This window comes from Amphiura filiformis, chromosome 8, assembly GCF_039555335.1.
Source record: "Amphiura filiformis chromosome 8, Afil_fr2py, whole genome shotgun sequence".
Lineage (NCBI taxonomy): Eukaryota > Metazoa > Echinodermata > Ophiuroidea > Amphilepidida > Amphiuridae > Amphiura > Amphiura filiformis.
Window position 1 is genome coordinate 67,232,383 of NC_092635.1, and position 23,436 is coordinate 67,255,818.

The 23,436-nt window shown below is 35.6% G+C and overlaps 1 protein-coding gene across 1 annotated transcript; it reads right to left on the bottom strand.

The window, feature by feature from the left end:
- Positions 1 to 10,075: 10,075 nt before the first annotated feature.
- On the bottom strand, positions 10,076 to 10,690 carry LOC140159680 (uncharacterized). Its single transcript, XM_072183175.1, has one exon. The coding sequence runs from the start codon at positions 10,688 to 10,690 to the stop codon at positions 10,076 to 10,078; it is 615 nt and encodes a 204-aa protein (XP_072039276.1).
- Between the last annotated feature and the right edge of the window lie 12,746 nt (positions 10,691 to 23,436).

Sequence of the window (23,436 nt, forward strand, 5' to 3'; positions counted from 1 at the left end):
CATTTGTTCGTTCTTTTCAAAATAATTCCTACATACGATGTGTTGAACTTAATTAAAGCTGTATCAAAAACGACGCAAAACAAATGTCAAACATGTTGACTTACCAAATGATATTTTTAAATAAACCAAAAGAAGAAAGATTATGTTTGTTCTAGTAATCTATCACCATATTTTAGTGATATAGTGAATGAATTTACTTTTTAAGCCTAAAATTCACGTACCTTTGTGCTCTAATCACAGTTATGATGTAAAATAAACAGAGTATAGTAGAACTAATTATCAGTAATATTTGCAAAGCAAAATAAATACCTTGATGTATAACAATGCGGTAACGATAACAGAGCATGATCGGACAGGGTATATAATATTTCAATGTAAATGTTGCATATTTTAGATATTTGACTACAAAACTAACGAAGCGGTTTTAAAGCTCGAGTTGTATAGTTATGTTAGTAAAACTATTTGAAAGAGCTATGGACAATTTAGAATGGGAGTGCGTGCGTGGGTACGGGTCTGGGTTTGTTTGTTTGTTTGTTTGTTTGTTTGTTTGTTTGTTTGTTTGTTTGTTTGTTTGTTTGTGTATGAATAAACACCAAACAAACACTGCACATGCACGTGTTTGAAAAGTAAGGATGTATCGTGCATTATTAGCAAATAAGTTTTACGGGGAGATCCGAAGTATGGAACGTCTACAATAGCATCACATTTGCATGCGTGTAAAGGACACAAACTAGGGCGGGGATATTTTGTGGGTATGAGTAGGGTGGGTTGGGTGTGGGTTGGGGTGTGTATCGTGCATGTTTTGTACACGCATTTTTGCTAGGAGATCCGTATCATGGAAAATTTACATTGGTATCACAATTTGAGTGTGACGGTTGTGTGGGAATGTGTGATGTGTTACGAGTCGTACATGACTCAAGGCCAAAATCACCTTTTACCCGAACTCACACGAATGCAAAAACAAATACACTGTTTCATTAAGCTAACAATAATCAAATAATAATAATCACTCTTTTCAATGATTAGTACTTAGCCAGCATTCTTCTTCTTCTTCGTATTGCAATGTTCTGGACGGCTGATGTAAATATCCTCATTCACTTGTCCTGCGAAAATCAGCAAAGTCCATTGTACATTTGCATATAAATATCCATACGAATAAAATCCTCACACGAAAATGATGCTGCTTTCTCCAATCACTTATCTTCTTGCGCTGCTTTCTCCAAAAATATATCTCCTTGCGCTGCTTTCTCCCAAATTGGTTTCTTTCACCAATCACTCTTTCTCCAGGAAACAGGCTTCTTTAACACTGCTCCGCTGTATTTGACAGATGTGTTGTTTAAAATACCAGACTCCAGCAAGTCGACAGAAGAACTTTAATCCTTTGATGAGGAGGAGCACATTCGCGTACTCATAAATCTCCTTCGTTGCTGTATTAAAATAGCTCAATTACTGGCCATGTAAACTGTTTAAAATGTACTTTGAAGCACGAAGACCAACACACACATGTTGAGTTTTACAAACTCCCGTGACATTCTGTAAAACCAAACTCCAAATCTTCACCTTTTATACACACAATCTACTAATAGACCATTCTGTCACATTTACTTCCTGGGGAATTTCCAAAATCATGGCCATTTCACAATCTGTTATCAGGGATTCCCCTAATGGTGCAACTACGCACTGAACATTGAGCAATTGGGAAAATCCCCTATGATATTAATAACTCTGATTCAATTTTTTTTGATCACCTGATGAATGAAAGGCAATTCCCCTAAAACAAGCCATAACGCACAAAATCTTGCATGATTACTTTCAAGGTGTTTCCCCTTGTCTCATGACATACTTTCAGCTTGTAAACAAAGTTAAATAATTAAATTAAATTACTGAGGGCACATCACGTATGTTTGTGTTTTATGTGTAGGGGTATACGTATTTGCGGGTGAGAATGTTTGTGGGGGTGGTTGTTGAGTGGGTGGGTTATATGGAATTTGTGGTAATCATGCATGATTTGAAAAACGTATACCGTAGAAACCCGTCTATAAGGAATAGAAGCGACTGTGATGATAGCATATTTCACGCTAGCGCCCTCCACAATATTATATCATTATGGAATTTGAGCAAATCATTTACCGACACAAGCAGGTATATACAATGTATTATTTTATCTTTATTTCGCATCTCACGAGCATAGCTCACTTGGCAAGGCATAAGACTTTGGTTCTTTAGATCGGAAGATGGTGAGTTCGAGCCTCATCACGGTCACACAAACTTTTATAAACAAAATATTGTTCAAACTTTTCATTTATATTTTCTTGCATTTTCTAAAGACTACTTTCGTGATCATTTTTTTTTCATATTTAGTTTAATTTATTCTATTGTTTTTCTTTTATTGTTTCTTTTCTTTGTCTTTTTTTCTTGTTTAATTTTATTTTTCTTTATTTTTCTTTGATTCATATAATATTGGCAGGATAAGGAGAGGAGGGAACTAAAGACCCATTCAGTGATTTGCTCATCCGGACGATCGTAAAATCATCAAAATTCACCTTTGTCATTGTCATAGATGTGGTAACATAGCCTGCTAGTGGTTCAGCAGAAAACCGTGTGACACATAATATACATTTGGCTACATTTTATTATACGATAAATACGAATTTATTAAACATGGTAACACATATTCTCTAGCAGATCGGTTATACGATGGAACTGGTAGGCATAGGCCTATTATAAATTCGGGATATTAAATATCTTCCTGACGAGACAGGTCTGCGCATGTGGTCAAAGACGATTCCTTACTAGCCACAGACGGTCCGCTGGAATTAGTTGAATCGCTATGGCTGTTGGTCGGACCTCTCATCTCTCCACATCGATTGTGACCTATCCCCGACATTGCCCTTATGAACTCACATCCTCCTGTTTTATTTCAATACGCTGGCGAAGTTACGTAATAATCGGATTAACTACCATAGCAATAGGTGAAAACAATTTTGAATATACCGCGTTATACACTGATACGTTCAGGCGGTACCTCTTCATTGAACCATATCATGCTGCACCTGTAAGATCTTTGAAAAGACCAGTATTGTATTCAATCTATGATTGCAGACATACACAGTACAGGTGATGAGTGTAACCTGCTTGTAGCGCAGCGCGATATGTTCAAAATTGTTTTCACCTATTGCTATGGTAATTAATCCGATTAATTACGCAACTTCACCAGCGTATAATGGCCGAATAAATTCTGACCATCACTTGGCTTGTTGGATTCGTCTATACTACAATTCGCTGTCGAAGTGACGTAATGATCGCAATAACTACCATCAAGCAGATTGCACTAATCACCCGCGTATGTCACCAAACATAGATTGAATACCACTCTTTTCATAAATACTAATCTTACATGGCGAGTGATTAGCATTTCTTTGACAACTATGGTTTAATGCATAGGTGCCACGTGAACGATGAAGTGCAGGGCTATATATTCGAAATTGTATTCATCAATTGCTATGGTAGTTAATCCGATTAATTACGTCACATCGACAGCGAATAGCCTATAGTATGGGTTCAAGTGGAACAAAAATAGTGTATGTCCATTGCTAGCTATGGTAATTAATCATGTTAGTGTTTACATCACTACTTCGGTGAAGACAAGAGAAGTGTGCCTTCTCTACCAACGCCTGTGATATAACAGGTGCAAGCGAAACAAAATTGAATGACCAGAATAGTTTCCTTTGTCAGATGAATTGATTGAAGTTTTTGAAGACACTCTATTCTTGATGGGACAATAGATTCAAATATGGAATAATTATTATTCCTCATCTATTTTTTTTATTGAAAAAACTGCAATTGTGGCAACAGAACAATGTTTATTTTGATTTCATTTCAAGTAGAAACAAAATCGTGCTTAAGCCAAAAATGGGATGGCACAAAGGTGCAACATAGGTTTTTATTGCAAAGACGAGGACAGACAAGTAGTTACAACACATCTGTCTAACCGTGGGTTTCGCTATTATTTAGAATAAATGCTTTTACTAGTTTCTATAAAACCACAAAATTACTTAAAAAAACTATTAAAAAAAACTAAAAATAAAAAAATTAAAAAAAACGCACCTAAAATTAAAAGTAGAAAGGTAGATTTGAAGAAAGATAAAAAGAACATGTCAAAAAGTTAAAATTAAACGAGAATGAAAAAACGGAACCGGTGCCCGGACCATGCTCTCTTCAGCATGTCTTCAGTTCCAAAGTCTGACGCTCTATCAATTGAGCTATACGATCCTGATATACGAAACAGTCGTTATTATGTCAATACAATTGATTGGTGTTACAACATACTTAGATGGAATGCATAGCCACCCAGTGCCAGTATATATTTGCTCAAACTCCAAATACAACAAGCAACCAATTTTATTGAGGGCGTTTCTTAGGTATATCCTTGTAGACGGGGTTTTACGGTATTTGCTAATAGCGTGAGAGTGATGTGGGATGTTTTTACCGGTAGGGATGTGTGGGTTTTACTTAGGTGTGGGTTGAGGCTATGTGTCATGCAGATTAATACCCGAAAACTGTGAAAAGGAGAACAAACGTTCACCATAAAAGTGAGTACTCCGTTTTAGCTTTTATGCAGCCATTAATTGTCGTCGCCAGACGAACTTAATGAGCAGGTCAACTAATCCCATTTAACATTTTAACTGATTGAACTCTCGAATTTACCTGACAGATATTTCTAATTTTAGTTTGGTCTTAACGACTGCAGAACAATATCGTCGACTTAAATCGCTCCACTGTCGCGATGATTAAGTATACAACAAATAGGCGTCCCGAACATTCTTGCCGGGAATCTTTAGTACATCGATTATAGATATATATTACTGGTACCCAAAACACATTATCTATTATTTAGGATGGCAATACAATGCATACATCCGACATTAATGTTTTGCTAAGTTTATTTCTCACGTTAAGGGTAGACGAGGTAATGTTGGTCGAAGCAGCCAAAAAATCGATTTTCTTTATCTAAATCAAAATATTATTAAAAAAGAATATTTTGCAAATTCTACAAATCATATACTTTGGCAACTTGCTTGATTTATTGTTGTTAATGAGTTATGTACGTTTTACAAAAGTGTTGTTGTTATGCAACAACATTCGCAAGATGCTGTGAACTAACAAATCGCAACAGTTTAACATAGCTGCTAACCTTAACACTAAAGAAGATTTATATTCCCTGTTGGCTTAAATCGCCACGTAAATGGTCTATTTTGGTTCAATTACTCGATCAGTGCTGTCAAAGTAAATTCCTTTATATTTCATTCACTCCATTTAATAATTGTGTTTGTTTTATGAAAAGTGGTGTGTCTGACTTGGATTATGTCAATGATTGCTTGCGTCAGTTTCATTTACCAGGGTGCATCACATGCATTTTCCGATAATCTAGAAGAAAAAAAAAAGTTTAATATTAAGACAGAATATACATAAAGTATTAACGAAAGAAATCTACCAAGGTTCAGGAGTTGTTAGACCAAAATCAAATAGATACAGTAAACATTTGGAAAAAATTTAATTAAAAATCTTTAGGAAATTTATTCATATTATATTTGGATTTTTTTTGTACAGAACTATCAGACTCAAATTTACATTTCAGATATTATTTTATCTAGATCGTGTGCTTTAATTTGACTTTTAAATTAAGTTTCTTTAAAAATAAAAAACGGAGTTATAAAAACATAACATAAAACATCCATGTATGATAACTCTATACCATCACATCGTACAAATAAGAGCCAAAATATAGTGGCTACTTCACAAATGAGATTTTTGAAATGGAAACTATCTGTTGAATACGAAAAAGTCGCAAATGACTAGTGTCCAGAGGCAAATCCCTAGGGCATTTATTAGTAGTCTCAATAGACTTTGTAGAGAATAACAAGTATTTTCTTTCGATTGCTTTCTGATTCTACCTTCATGCTAATCTAGTAGGCGGAATCGCACACAGAAGAGTGGGCACTTCCTTGGGTTTCAAATTGCCCAAGACTTTCCCCCTTTTGATGAAAGTCTAAAATGACCTGTAAGAGGAGTCTATTTAGAATGGGAATCCACACACCTTCCACGGCTAAATTGGCCTTCTGCTAGCGCTTTCCGAAAAGATAAATGTGCTTTTACGACTTTTTTGTGCCTTTAAAAGAAATCGGAAATAGCGCATCTTGAAGTTATAGCGTACCAGTGGCGTAACTCCTATGGGCTCTGGGGGGACGCGCCCCCGGGCACCCGGGCTAAGGGGCACCCAAGCCTGGATAGCCTTTGACACGATAATACTTTGTTATAGGAAAGAAGTGGAAACCTTTACCCACCATGCATAGAATTACTCTTCATTTGGGTGCCCCTTCAACACAAATTTTTCGCGCGCTTCGCGCGCATTGAAACATAAATTGGCATTTTAAAGACCTAAATTCAACTTGATTTAATACCAAATTATTTTGTATTCTTGCCCCTGATCGCCACAATCACTAGCTACGTCACTGCAGCTAGTAGCTGCTAGTGATGAGTCTTCAAAAGTAAAGACATTGGAGAATATGAAAACATTTTGTTTTATTAACATGCACTGCATTAGCTTGTATTGAAACATGAAATAAATTTAATCTGAAACACTATTTGTAAGTTATTCGGTAGGTCTATGCCTTTCAATACTAAAATTGATTAGCTCTGCACCGGCACCATGCACACCCTTGGTTAGGGGCACCCGAACTACTTTCGCCCCCGGGCACCCTGTCCCAAAGTTACGCCACTGTAGCGTACTGCATTTCTGTTTAAGTGGGTAGCACCTGAAGCACTGCACAGTATGACCGATTTGACGTTGGCGTACTGCATTTCTGTTTAAGTGGGTAGCACCTGAAGCACTGCACAGTATGACCGATTTGACGTTGGCGTTATTTTTTCTATCGTCGGTATATCCTAAGAATTAGCAATTGACAAAATATAGAATGAATTTATAACAGATGTTTCAAATTTTGGATTTTACCTACAATTAGAGTAATTAAAGCTTTATATTTAATTTTGGTGTATTTTCTATTTGTTTCAATAGCTTTTTATACTTACTTTTGATTTATTAACCTATTCAACATAATTGAACACATATCATAAGCGTTAAAATGGAATATCATTTGACTTCAAATGATATCCAGAAGCGGGGTTATGGTTTGTTGAACTTTGCTCCTTCAACATAATGGTAGCTTTTTCCACATTGCTGGTAATAAATATTAAACAGTCATAATTGGCGGTCATTTCCAATCATCCCCAAGTCAACGAGGTTCAAGAATGTCCTCTCATTGTTAATTGTTGGTTATACATCCTCTTCAACAATATGATTATTGATTGGTTTAGAAAGGAGTTTGACTATCAAAATGAGATAGATGTCGCGCCAACTTGAGGTACCGATGAATACGACCTTCATGCACATTTTACAATGTAACTCAGTGTGGCTCATTCGTGCTCTACGGTCACATATATTATTTATTACGAACCAAAAAAGGAGAAGGAAAAAAATATTTTTGTTTAAAAAAGTAATCTATCAATATATTTGATGATGTACTGAATAGATTAATTTCAAAAAGTGTAAATTTCACGTTTGTTCGTGCCTCATTTGCAATTACAATGCAAGCTAAACAGGGATATACCAAAACAATTCAAGGTTATATTTTCAATACATTGTTACGTACCAACAGCATCATACAGCGAAACAATGCGATAACGAATTACACCTCACGTATGTTCGTGCCTTAATCACAATTACGATGTACATTTATACCAGAATTAAGGTAATATTTGCAATGCGGAATGAATCCCTCAAATATAGGGATACAATTACGGTAACGAATTACAGATTCAATAAATTGGCCATAATCAGGTATGGAATATCGCAAATTAAACATTGTATAATTTAGATGTGTTCTGTAGAACTATTCAAGTTTTCCAAGAATGTATTAATATGTAGAAAAAGTTATGCAGAACCTGTGTTGTATTGGAGATCCGAAATATGGATCAGTGTGTGTTAGTAACACGGTTTTGTTAAACTATTGAATGTAGTTATATTAAACGTGCTTGTGTATGTATGTATACCTATTAAGGAACATTTTCGGGTGCGGATGTTTTGTTGGTGCTGGCTACGGGGTGGGATGTTTCGTGGGGGTCGGCTGGGGGTGTGTGGGTGTGTATCATACATGCCTATCTCAATTTTGTATATTTCGATAGTGTGTGTTTATGTTTGTGTAAGGGATGTTGAAATTACCTCGGCAATACAAACTTTGTATAAGTAGCATAATAATGGGATTGGCAAATTCGAAATTGTCTCATAAATTACAGTCCAAACTTAAAATATGTTTCCGTGTATGCCATCTATGTACCTTAAATGCAGCTAGATAAACCCTTTTAAACCCTATTTTTATACCAAAGTTCAAAAACGCACGTGACTATCATTGGGTTGTGCTATTCAGTAAAATACATGACAAAAAGCAGACTCATGCCCGCAAACTGTATAATGGAGAACCGACTGTCTCCATAAAAGTAAATATTCCTTTTTTATCTTATTATGATATAAAATTGGATGGTTTGAACCCAATACACAAATTTATTGGTCGAGCTATGAGTTTAAAAATATTGGAGAAGATGAAGTCAAGTGCAAGTGCAAGTGCAATAACTCATAGCGAGACCAATAAATTTTGTATTGGGTGAAAAACCATCCAATTTTATCACTATAATGTTTTCAGAATCTTTTGGTAAAAAATGTGATTTTTGGTTAAGAATGTGATTTTTGGTCAAAAAAGTGACTTTTGGTCCAAAATGTGATTTTTGGTCAAAAATGAGTTTTGGTCGAAAAATTGTTGAAAACAAAAATTGAGCCTATCCAACACAGTCCAAGTTTTGAGTCCAAGTGTTGATTTTATTGGACTCTTCAACTCTGTACAAAGTATAGGAAGGAATAATAATAATAATGGCAATAATTGTCGTCACCAGACGAAGATGTGAGAAGGTCAATGCAACCCATTTAACGTTTTAACTGATTGAACCCTCGCATTTAACTGACAAATAAACCTCATTTCAGTTTAGCCTAAACGACTACTAAAGCACTACCGTCTGTATACATTGCACCCTCTGTCACGCGGCTTAACTATGAAGGTTTTATAGGCACCCCAAACATTCCTGCTGGGTATATCTTTGCTAAAACTGCCCATGGTACTATTAAAGACAGTACTGATAAAAAACACATTATCTATCGTTATAGGAGGGCATTGCGATTGACATCTAATGTTTAGAAAGTAGTACTTTCGCTAACACTCTATTTAATGACACTAAAAAGGATTTCAATTCACTGCTGGATTAAATTGCCACATAAATGGCTTTATTTGGTTCAATTGCTCGATCAGTGCTTTGAAAGTAAATACCTTAATACTCCATTCACTCCATTTAATAATTGGGTTTGTTTTATGAAAGGCGGTGTGTGACTTGCATTATATCATTATTTCTGATGGATGCTTCCGGGGGTTGGTTGCGTCAGTTTCATTCCCCGTGGATTATCATAAACATTTTCAGATAATCTAGAAACAACAGTGTTTGATATTTGTATTTGTAAGACTGAAACTATTAATAAAAGAAAACCATCAAGGTTCAGGATTGTCATACCAACACCAAATAAATGCAGTAAACATTTGGCGAAAAAATTGTTTGAAAAATTAGTCATATTTTAACATTTTTTACGGAGCTATATATGAGGCGAAAGTTAACTTTGCAGGTATTATTATATCTGAATCGTGTTCATCTATTTGATTTTCAATTTTTTTTAATCTGTCTTAATCAAAAGATATCGGAGTAATGAAAAAATCACACGATGGTGGCCGACATTATTCAATGTGGCAACAGCCAATAGCGTAAAAAAAACAGACAATAAGACGGCAACACTGCCTGGACGTTGGACGCAATTATTTTTCCCCGAGCCAAGGACGTTTTTAGCTCTATTGGCCCCGTTGGAGAAAAAACGAACAAAATATATTTCCCAGTGTTGCTGCTGCTGCTGCTGCTGCTATAGTCCTCATAGAACCGTCAGCATTCTCTTGCGTGCTTTCTCTCTTGCCACGGCCATTCCACCATTAGTCCACATTCTGATGTTATCAATCCATCCTGTTTTCCTTAGACCTGACCTGGCTTTTCCTTCTACTTCTCCTTCTATCGTTATCTGAACAATGCTATCTGGACGCCGCTTCCAATAACCATACAGGGATATCTTTCTTTTCTTCAGCTGACTGAGCAGACCTTGTTTCTCTGTGATGCCCACTTTCTGACGGACCCATGCATTAGTTTTCCTATCTTTCCAACTGACCTGAAGCATTCTGCGCCATACCCACAGCTCAAACGACTCTATCTTCTTGATATCGCTTTGTTTTAGGGTCCAACTTTCTGCACCATACAGGGCTATACTCCAGACAAGGGATCTCACCAATTGTTTCTTCAGCTTCAGGCTGATCGCTTTAGCCATCCATAATCCTAATAATTGGCTGGTGGCATCTCTGGCAATTGCTAGTCGAGCATTGATCTCCGGTGTAGAGTCTGCATCACACCCTACCATTGAGCCAAGGTATTTGAACCTTTCAACCTGCTTGATTGGCTTTCCACCCAGGGAGATTGTCTCTTTGCTACCATGGGTCATTTCCCAGTGCAATGTATACATATTCACATGAAAATAAATAACTTTTGGAATTATTTGAGACATTTTCGTGTTTACGTGTTAAACCAATGACGACGTTAAAATTCAGTCAATCTTGCCCCCCCTGGAAAAAATGCTTCAGCTGAAACATTCATGCTTGATAACACTATCACTACAATCGTAACGTAAAGATTTTTGAAATGGCGACTGTGTATTGAATACGAAAAAGTCGCAAATGATTAGCGTCCAGAGGCAAGTCGCGTGCCCGCGACCTTTATTAGTAGTCCCAATGGACTTTATAGAGAATAACAAGTAGTTTCTCTAGTTTGCTTTCTGATTCTACCTGCATGCTAATATTTATTGGGCAGGATCGGACACAGTGGAGTTGGCATTTCATTGAGTTTCATATTGCCCTAGAGTTTCACCTGTTGATGGATTGGACAGGACGCCTATGAGTGGTCTATAAGAGGAGTTTATTTAGAACGGTAATCCACACGCCCTCTACGGCTAACTATATTCTGAAAGATAAATGTGCTTTTACGACTTTATCGTGTCTTTGTAATAAATCGGAAATCGAACATCCTCAAGCTATCGCGCACTGTATTTGGATTTTAGTGGGTGGCGCTTGCAGCACTGCACAGTAGGGACGATTTGGAAATAGAATACACTCATTCTGCCGTGATATATTTTTTATGCTCGATATACTAACAATTGACAATTGACCTTGAATAGCAATTTAGTATATTACAGAGGTTTCAAATTTACATCCAACTGGAGTAAAGCATCATAAACTTTGTATACAATTTTCGTGTACTTTGATGTTTCACGACTTGTTTTACTCATTTGTTAATGAATGTTTTTTTATCGTTTTCAAAAACCATTTCTTCTACTCACTTTTTGTTTATGGATAATATGATTTAAAGCAATCCGTTATGAGTTTTTATGAATAGACCACCTTCTCCAACTGCAACATTTAATCTCTTAAAATGTAATATAAAAAAGCGCAGTGATTTGTAGTGCGCCACGCACAGGCACAACGCCTAGACGTTGATCCACAAGCCTCGGCACACTTTATAGGTTGTCGCTGACCATTACGGTCCCACATCATTCCATAAATCATTTAACAACAATTCTGGGACTTTGCTGCTTCAAGAGTGCACACCCTAGACTTTCCACAAATAACCATCGCAACCAGGATCGGTTCCCCGTACGGGTTACAACGAGACAATAGAGAGCTTGCGGAATGAAGTTACTGGAACTTTAACGACAACTTCAAAAATATCGATTCGATTTCTTGCTCAACTTCACTTCAACGCGAACGTCAGATTGGTTTCTGTACCAACAGCGTCTTGTTGTTTAAACTAGGGGAATGGGTGATCAAAAGAAGGGTATGTAAAAGCGACTGCATCAAATGTCTCCCTTTTGTTTGCTGAAGTGGTTTGTTGGTAACACTTATTACAATAGGCGCTTAGTTTGAATAAACATGGATTACATCTCTTGGCGATGACCAATGCAATGGGAATTAGGCCTATGATATGAGCTATACGCTAATATTATACTTCTAAACATGTTTCAATTAAATATTCTTGTGATATGCCTATATTATTGTCCCGGATTATTATAATAAAAGCTCAATTATTATTCCAGTAAACGTCAGCTTTGTCAATTTTATATTTCCATCAGGACACAAGCCCATTTTATCTGTTTGCTCTCCCTAGCCCCCCCCCCACCAAAATCACCACCTCTCCATATCATCCCCTCCCTCCATCTATTCATCTATCCTCACTTTTCCACTCCCCAGTGGCGTTGCCAGGAGTTTTCTTTTAGGAGGGCAAGTACTCCTCTTTGCATTCTGATCGAATTAAATATATCTCCCCGGATGATCCTCATTTTGTTCTTTAAAAACTCACGGAATTTTGAATTTCAACCAACATATTTCTGGATGCTCCTTTTCTGACATTCTTATTTTTTGTAACAAATAGGCCTCCTCTTTTAATAATGAATAATTTGGTTGACATACAATACCCATAGGCCTATAATATGCGTATAATAGCGTGGCACATGTTAGACCAGCTTTCTGCTGAATTGGGGTACATACTGTAGGACTAAATGAATAAAATAATAATTAAATAAAATACCTAAACAGTACAAACATATTTGGTTATATAGAGGTGTAATTATAAGACACGCAACGTTGTAAAAAATGTTCACAGTAGCTGCAATTCGCCGAAGTTCACTACACTGCTGGGTCCCGTAAAATCAGTCCATTTTACTGGAACTTAATCCCCTTGGCGTTGAAGTCAAGCCAAAAACTTGGTTCCGCAAGCTGATTTGGTGTACGTCATGAGCACACACAAATGTATATATCAAGTGTGACGTTTGGCACACAATTTATTGTGATCTAATTCAATCAGTAATTTTTAGCATCATGTGGCATGTTTTTACCCAAACCAAATTAGATTTCCAATAATTGGTCTATTAACTAGACAATACATAAGTGGTAATTATGTAGTCTATGAGGAAATATGCAAACCATTGTTTTAATTATGACGTATTTTCATCATAATTTACGGCACACTATAGATTCTGGCGTTAACTTTAACTTCAAGTGGCTTTAATGGCAGAGTGGTTTTGAATACATAATCCTCTATAATCCTCTAGACGTTAAAGTTAAAGTTAAAGTAACTCCATTTCGCAAGCTCTCTAATAAGGAGTAAGTTCCTTGTCCAAGCTAACTCAATTCTTCATCACGGGCGCTCTTACCAACGAGTCACCATTTTAAAAAACCAATAAAATCGGGCACGTAACAGTGTTATTTGAGGTCAGTAATTAAAGTTTAATAAGCTCTCAGATAATGTCATTCACCGCCTGATAGTCACAATTAACTAAATGCTTTGTCATTCTGGTTCTGGTATTCAGGAAATTGGTCATTATAGGCACAACAAAATACGTTTGTTTGCCGTAACCCGACCGACCTCAAACAATTTCAGAAAAATGTATACTTTTCCTCAAGGCGAATGTAATTTTTTAAACAAATGAATATATTTCTTTGACAAATCAACGCAACGATTAGAAAAGTACCTCGACGACTCTCCTGTGACGTCATTCCAACCGTGTCATAGGTGAATAGTCCAGTCCTGATCAGTCAGTCTCATGAAGCGTCTCGAATGAGACGTGATACCTTATCTATCAAAAACAGTAGATCCAGATGAACAGATTTATTATTCATTTTATCATACACATGTAACTTACTATTTATGGAACAAAAAGCCCGACCGCCATTTTCGTCATTATAAATGTACCTCAACGACTCTTCTGTGACGTCATTCCAACCGTGTTATATGTTGTAATTGTTGTATAAAGTGCATTTTAACCAATCATTCACGCTTCATATTGTCTAATCTGCCAACCTTGGTTGAAATGCAGTTGGTTTGAATAAAATTTTACCTTTCACAATTGCGCCCTCAATTTTGGTCAAACGCCAGTGTTTAACATGGACCCAATATTTGTCCATTATACCAATCAGCAGTTGCAATAGTTACGTGTAATGTCTCTTAATTACTGCTCAGTATGCTCTTTTAGTAACCAATCTATTAAAATAAGGAAATGTTTTCTCATTTGAATTTTTTTCGAAATCTCTAAGATCCCCTTTAAGATGACTGGTTTGGACTTTTAGGTACAATACAAATTGGTGACAAAGTTTATGATCAAAATACATGTAACATCAGCCAATAACACTTATTATTAAGTTTATGTTGTTCATACATTTATCAAATATAAATGTTTATTGATGTCCATCATGCGCTGTCTGCAAATTAAATTTATTAAGATTAACCATAAGACTTATATTTTACACCATTTCGATTATTGATCCATTTGACAATTACCACTATCCATTTTGTCAAAACAAAATTTAAACCCCAATGAAAATTACAACCAGCAACGTCATAGAGCCAATAGTCCATGATAAAACAATCAAGTTACACTTTTTTTATCATTTATGCATAAATAATGTGCAATAGTGTATTTAGCTCACACAATTACGTTTAATCATGTAGAAGAATAATTCCACCCATTTAAAATACTACACGTGACACAACAACAGGTACATTTGAAAGACCTTCGAACATTTAGTGATATAAAAATGGTAGGAAGCCCCATTATGAGTCAGGGTCTTAACTTCCGCTCTCAATCTCAATAAACTGGCAGTTTATACAGGTTTTTATGGTGGGCGTCTAGATATCTCCGTTGTGTTTGACTCCCCCACCTTACAATTATGTAAGGCCTCAAATTTTTATGTAGGTATATTGTGTTGCACGTGGTGTGGGTGTGTTTGCTTAGTTGCCTCTGTGCGTGTGTTTGTTAAAGCCTTTTTTAAAGATCTTTTTTCAGAATATACCTTTATTTTTATTTTTTTCAAAACCAATTTATTAACATATTTTTAATACTTACACATGTTCCAACTTACATATATGAGCAAACTGTCAAATTCACTCTTGTTGTAGTAAAACGGGATGATTTTCTATTGGTCCGACATATTATCATACTTTTTCAGATTATGATAATATGTCGATCGCAAATCTTAATCTCCTACGAAGCCAGTTTGGTTATGCGTAGAGGGAGCATTAACCATAAACCAATGTTGTGGAAGCAGATCACACGTTTTGTGAGATCACTCCAGGTATGGAAACCGTACTCTAGCACAGAGTTTGTCTTACTCTTACTTTTTGGTTACACATTTCTACCAATTCTACCAAAAACATGTGCCAAATTTGATTACCCTCAGGTACGGTCGTTGAGCGCAAATGATGGACTTTAAGTCATTTGTGGATTTACTTGAACGTCTTCAAGGGCACCACAAAAAATACGTTATTGGTACAATCCACCCTCCCGTAGTAAGACGAGAAAATTTATGTTTGTTTAAGGCACTATCATATAAGTTTTTAATTACTCAGAATAATAGATTTACCTCATCATCCTGATCTGACCTTGACTTTTGATTGCTTTCATTAAGTTCATTACTGATTTTTTAGTCAATGTATTTATGATTAATGTTGAAATCATATCAGATGACATGAGGCGATGTTATGCCACCGTGTGAAAGTACAATACTTTGTTATTTAATTGTGCATTACGTGAGGCATTTAAGTTAAAACTGATTGGTCATCTATAATACGTATGTACCCAATTATTCACTTACTTATTTCCTGATTAGAGCCAATCTATTGCCACCGTCAGACGTTTGAAACAATGACGTAGCCTTTCTACCATGAAGAAATGGGTACTTAATGACGTTAATTACCATTCAAATACCATGCACGTCCTAATAAATTTGAGTAGTCAACTGTTAATTCGTTAATTTTTAATAACAAATCCATCAAACAATCTATTTTGAAAGGTATAAGGAGTGAAGACAGATCATGATTGGCGGAGAATTGTTTTAAATGATATAACCAAAGCAACAAAGGCACGTTTTTTAGAAAGGAGGGTTATTCAAAAAATGTTTAGCTCTTTTGGGTTTTTTTTGTATATTTTCAATACAAAAGGTCAAAATCTTAAAATGATAGACGGGTTTTCCTCCCAGCTACATACACTTTGAGTACATTCGAGGCCTTTCGAGGACTATTATAAGTTATTTGAGATCAGAAGGACATTCCTCGTATTCAAAATGCAAACGTTGCTATTAAAAAAACGCTAGTCATCAAACCCTGCTCTCGTTTGCACAATCGCAGAGACACAATGACAATGTTATTTTGCCTTCAAGTAAACTGGTTGCGATTTCACACGAGGGTATCGATCAGATATCGGCAATCGCTTTTCCGATAAGCGTTACGTCATAAAAACACGTTCCTTGCGATTACTTATTATGATATGGATCTCATTAGACAGGTGGCACCATTTTTTAATAAGTTTAATGACCTCTTCTATAAGCGCTTAAAATGAGTGTATCCATGTTAATATCATCTGAATTGAATATTAAATCTTCTTTGTCTTTTATTTTTCTTTCCTTCATTGGTTACTAATAGTACTGGTCATAGCAACTCTAGAGTTTACAATCACGTACTGCATATCCGTAGCTTAAAAGGTTCAACATTGATCCATGACTGATTTCTTCTTTTTTCATATATGCCTCGAATGAAAAGCTTATGCGACGTATGAATTTAATGTGTCTCACAAATCTCATTATATACCTGTGTTGGGATACCCTTCAAATAGGTGCACAGCAAACAGATGGACAATTCTGCAGAAAGCTAGAGAGGGCCTCCTGGCTCTTCTCGTGGATCGCTGACTTAGACCAAACCCACGTCAATCGCGGCATACTCACTCCTCTGAAACCTGTCAGATCATAACTATCACCGGCAACTGCCAAAATATAGTTATAGACTGGAACACTCCGTATGCACACACACCCCTATACGCTTGGCATCAGCATTGAGAGAGTGTTGTATATACCTACAGATACAGAAAAGAAAAAGTTTTATCTTTTCGAAACGTCGGGTTTTTAACTGTGTTTATACTTTTTGTGTTATTCCCCCATTGGATTTTGTGTCACATTTACATGGATACCTAAATTGAGTACTAAGTTATAAAACAAAAACAAGTAAAAATAGTCTGGAAAGATACAGACAGGCGAAATCTGGTTATGATTAAAACGTCAAACTTGGTCTTGTCAAGTAAATGAATGAACAACAAATGACACGACTGACCTATCGAAGACAGGCCTGCAGGGGATATAGGTAAAGAACACAATAAAAATACCGACGATATAGCCTAGCTCATCATATCAATGTTCAATTATTTTTATATTTTCGGTGCAATCGACGATGTAATAGGTAAATTCTTTGACAAGAGAGCAAGGGTGGAATCCGTGATGACTTTCAGAGTTTGCCCCAGGGTATATACCCACATCATGTATTATATCATAAGTTGCGTAATTACCTTAAAATCTTAACGCTTATTTTGTCCTGAATAAGGATATGATCAAATATTTAGTGAAACTTTGATATTCGATTATATCAATCAATATCATAATTGCATATGATGACCAGAATGAACCAGACCCTGGGTATTCAACGGAATTACTCATACTCTTCCAGACCATTTTCAAAATACTTAAAAACAGAAGAATATCAGCGTTTCCTGACAGATTAGAAACAAAATTTCAGAGTTTTCACATACAAACTTCCTTCATTGGCAATATTAAAATGCAATATGCATGCGCACAAGAGTGATGCAATTATAGCACCAAAGACACAGTAATTGAGTGGTTTCAATGTCTGGCCAATATCCTGTAAGGTAGTCAAAGGCAAGTCGCTGGCGATATTCTTTTACATTTGACCAGTAAGGTGGATTACATAATGATTTCCTAAAAGGAAAAAACAAACCAGGTAATTAGATCAAAACATAGTCGATCTTTGCCGGCGAATAGACTTAAACTCGTTAAGCAGTTATTGTGAGAAACAAGAATGTTTCGAACAGATGTAATGGGTTATTCAAGTTTAAATCAGCACTATCCCTGTGGAAGATGTTGGAAATATTTTCCACAGGGGGAGTATGTTTTTCAAATGTAATTGGTCAGAGTTAATCGTTTTGAAACCCACACTCCCTCTGTATTATGGCTTTAACTATATCTTCCACAACTGGGGTGAGTATTTCAAATGGAAGTTATCCATTTGTGTATTCTATTCAAAATTGATACTCCCTCTGTGGCAGACTTTAGCTAAATCTTCCACCGGGGTAGTGTGGATTTTAAAGTGAATAGCCCAATGCACATGTGCGTTAGAAACTTTAACGGTCGTGAAATTGGTAGATTTGCGGATTGGAAAATGTGATCAAAGAACGTAAAGAATAAGTCGTGATAAAGTCTAATTTCGTTCACTTATCGCTAAGTTGAGGTCGTATGTGCGAGCACGTCCTTTGAGTTGCTTTGTGATGACATAATTAGTCGGTTATGACAGTGTAACTTTTATCTCTGTATTTCTTTTTCTATTCCCTAAATTGTTCGTTATAAAATCGTGACCATCAGTGTTTACCGGAATTGAATTCGGCTAATTACTTCCAAAAATGATGGTACAAAAAATGTCACCTTTTAAAGAATAACTTGCGGATGAGGGTGTAGGTTACGAAGTGCCCCTTAAATACACGAGACGAATGCCGTGGTAAAGTGTTAATTTTCTACTATAAGGCACTGTCATGAATGATGGAAAATAAGGAGAAAATATCTACAAAACCATGATTGATGTGTCGCTTTCAGGCAACAACTACTTGTTGAGTTTAAATTCAACCCATCTTAGAGTATACCACTTAAAACTGCATCAAGTGTGTACTTCCAGTGTGGTGCTTGATATATGCTAAGCGACGAGCGATTACTTTCTGACTAAATCAGACAAGCGCATTTATTGCTGATAAGGAGCTTGATTGGTCAAAAATCAGTCTTTTGTCGCTTAGCGAGTGAGTATAAATCGCTCCTAAGTGTACACCATTGGGATATCTGACGAAACCCATCCGGCAGGCGGGCATTCAGTGGCGATGACTAGGCGGTCAGTTACCGATATCATACTCCTTACCGTCTCGCCGGTAGGTATTGCGAATACCTCAGACATTAATGGTCTGAAGTTTTCTCTTCTTATCTCATCTACTAGATTGTTATTATGGGTTGACAGTTGGATGGGGTATATCAACATTGCCAATAGAATCTACTTATCAAAATATCTCTAAATTATCATTATCAACTGCAATCATAGTAATTTTATAATTATGGAAATTACCATTAATACCCATTCGTTTGAATATTGCATAAATAAACTGCTTATTGTTTTATCACCATGTCATCATACAATGCTTTTGCAAAACACCCTAAAACTGGTTTCTGATGCAAAGTATCACACAAACTGGGAAATTGTAGACATTGTTTTGTATTATATCTTTAAAAGTAAGATGATAAGTACAGACAAAAATGGTACAAGGAATCTGACCAGCACGGCAGATATCTGCAAAATAATTGAGCATGAACAGTGACGGTTTTCCTTCATTAAAAATCTGTACCGTGTACTCTAATTTTTCTCTAAAATCTATTAGTCTTATAATTGAAGACCGAATTAAAAAGACTGGTTTGGGAATGACGTCCTGTCAACTGGACCAAAAATGCTGTACTGCACAGCTCAGTAACCAATCACGTCGCGCATTTGCCTTGACGTCAGACGCAAACTTTTTTTTTTAATTCGGTCTTCAATTATACTTTTGTCAGATCCCGATCGAGCTAACAAAATAAATCTGACATTAAGCGCCTATAATTAGTCAATATGTAGGAGTGTATCGGTCAAAGGTATTGCAGAATTCGCAACCTCGGAATCTAATAATTAGACTCCATCAAGAATCGTGACATGATTGCCATCTGATTATTATGACCCATACAAAGTTCTATTTGTTTCCTTCATTTCAGTTGGCCGTGTCACTAGAGTTTGGTAATTAAGTAAAAGCTTACTGATTAACCGCACATTACCGGCTTTGACAATATAGAATTAAACTGAAACTCAAAATGGGTGTCCAACCTCATTTTCTTCTCGGCTCTAATATTTACGCTCGATCCATTAGGCAGCATTGAATTAGTTTATTAGGATTGGACGTGCCTGTTGGAGTGCCTTAGTTTTCCTATGCAGTTGCAACAGGTTTCTTTTCTCATTATTGTAATTGAACGAACAGAAACTATAAACGGATATTTCATACGTATTGTGTCGTGCCAGGAACGTGTAGCTTATTTCGACATACCGTGTGTGTTTTATCCACTTCTTCTTTCAATCACATTAAATTTGCGGTACAAACATTAGTAATGCTGTTTTTTAAATCATCATACTAAGATTGACATACTTTGGAATAACTTTCAACCCAGATAAATGATTACGGACCAGATTAATTTTCCGGAAGTGTAATGCTGATTCACCTGTTTACGGAGCTCCCATTGATGTTGGATATAAATAACACTTTTAATGTACTATTCTCTTCGGCAAATATTTTTAGCGATCAATGTAAAATTACCAAAAAGAACCGAAATCAGAATCAGATACCCAGCAAACACAAAACGTTTTCGACATCATTCGCAAAAGGTTATAAAAGGTTGTCAGAAAACGTTTAAATGTCGGGTTATATAAAGGGTATATTAAGAGTATAAAACGTTTTCATAACCTTAAAAACATTTTTGATAATCTACTGCTCAGCAAACAAAAATGTTTTACAGAAAACGTTTAAATGTCGGGTTATATAAAGGGTATAAAAACGTTTTAATAACATTCCAAAAACATTCTTGAAAACTTGATACAAAACATTCTAAACAAAATGTTATTTTGGGGTTGAAAAAATATTTTGCGAAAAATGTTTGCCCAAAATATTTTCAATAACGTTTTAAAAACGTTTTCATGACCTTTATATAACCAGACATTTAAATGTTATTAAAAGGTTTTGAAAAAAAAAAAAAACATTTTGAGAACATTTCTGTGTTTGCTGGGTTCAAATATTTTAACATAATGTTATTTAAGTATTGACACAATATTTGGCAAAAATGTTTGCAAAAATAGTTTACAATAACATTTTTTGAAACATTTAAAAATATTGTTGTAGTGTGTTTTCATACAAAACGTTTTAAAACGTTATTATGACCTTTATATAACCCGACATTTTAATGTTATTAAAACGTTTTTACCTAAACCAAAAGCCAAAACATAACTTATTTAAAACGTTTTTAAAACGTTTTTGTGTTTGCTGGGTAACTCTAAGGATATAAGCCTTTATATTTTAACTTCTCCTTAAACTTCTTTACTTATTAGTTATCAGGTAAAATCATAGAAAGTGTTGTTTATTGCGTATTTGGTGCCAAAAGATACGTTGTGTCCATAAGGAATGTTTTCAAATACGAACTTTTTTTCTTCACGGTATCATCAACTTACCAAAGGACGCTTTTTCTTACTCTTTCAAAATTACTTCCGCTTATGATGTCATTCCAATTATAACGCAATTCAGGAATATGAAACGATGATTAATCAAATTGATTTTGAGACTTTATTGGCTAGAAGAAATGTGTACATTTTGGGCAGCGATATACACAGAGAAAATAACATGTAAAACTACCTGTGTAAGAATTAGATGGTGTTATACTACGTTTACGGGTGTGGGGTGGTTTTTTTTCAGAATAATTGAATCCAGCTGGCAAGATTTGCTAATTGTTATAACTGTTGCAAGCGATTTACAAAGGAACATATCAGGAACTCTGGTCCAATTTCAGCATATTTTAGCCCGTATATTCGGAGAAAAACATTAAAAGATATAAATTAATTCAAACGACAAATACCGCAATTAGTATGATTACATTACGATATACCGTTCAATCTACCACGGTGTTAACGACTGGCTTTAACCAATGATAGCGACTGTTACACTTTTTTCATTTATTCATTCTTTCATTACACCAAGTGACACACGATACAATAATAACACACATTCATAGTACTGTAATTTATAAACAATTTTAAATCATAAGGTAATACCACAGGGAAATCATGTAAATTGAGCAATTTGTTGCTCCGATCAATTTGCACATTTCATGTGTTCTATTCCAAGATCTGTGGATCTCTATTTTTGTGATTGTTGGAGTGAAATCACGCCGAAAAGCATATTCTCTAGGAAATACCACCATTCAAATAAAGTTAGTTCAGCATTCCGAGAAAGAGAAGAGGTGTTAAGTATGAGCGACACAGTAAGAGATCATCAGCCGTCCCTTGAAGAATACTGTGTAACGTGAACACAATACATCTATCTGAACACCTTTCAAATACCTTCAGAACATATGTTATAGTTCGTGAGAGAGAATCAGTCTTTAATTTGTGATTACATCACCGCCGGCTAAACGCTTTAACAAGGTAGACAATCATCACTTTTGTTACACAAGTGAAGTGAACCGTTTTTTATCGCAGTTAAGTGAAGGGAAGAGATGTCAATATACCACAAACCATAGCGGTATGTGAACCATTTCACTTAAACAGTTGGTACAGTTTCATTGTTCTCATCAATAATATTAGTCTTGACAATTTTATGTTTAACAAAACAGATCGTTGCCATATATTTTTTATTGCTTGATATAAATATTTAAATATGTACATTATGACGCCACTTTTCAAACTATTGCTCTATGAAATTGATTTTGAAGTTGCAATATTAATATTTTGCGTTTGTTTGCGTTTATTGTACATCCATAATTAAATGAAAATACGAGGGGCAGTCAGTATGTTTTAAGAGTTGACTCGTGACGTTATATGTGGATTGTTTTCATGGCATTTCTCAATGATTACATAAACACTGTACCTTTGTCTTTCAAACAACACATGTAAAAATTATATCATACACATGATTACGTAACAGCATTAGCATAAAATCAATATACTAGGGACACTGACAAATCACGCAAAAAGGCGGGCCTTTTAAATTACAGAAAAAACACGTGTTTACAATGTCCGAAAACAGCAAAAGTACAATGTGCATATGGCTAGTTTTGGGCAGGAATAAACACTAGGTCCTCCGTTTGCATTTGGTAAAATATGAGACTTGCCATAATGGCGAAAATGAAAAATCAGTTATTACAAATGACATTAATTATCTCCAAAATGAAACAGACTAAAATATAATGACTGGTCACGTGTGAGAGCTGGTACTCAGTGCGATGATAACTGGTGCAAATGAAACAACAATATGCGCATGCGCAG

What these genes read in the sequence shown, in the direction of transcription:
- LOC140159680 (XM_072183175.1), bottom strand. Translation starts at nt 10,690, where the DNA reads ATGACCCATGGTAGCAAAGAGACAATCTCCCTGGGTGGAAAGCCAATC.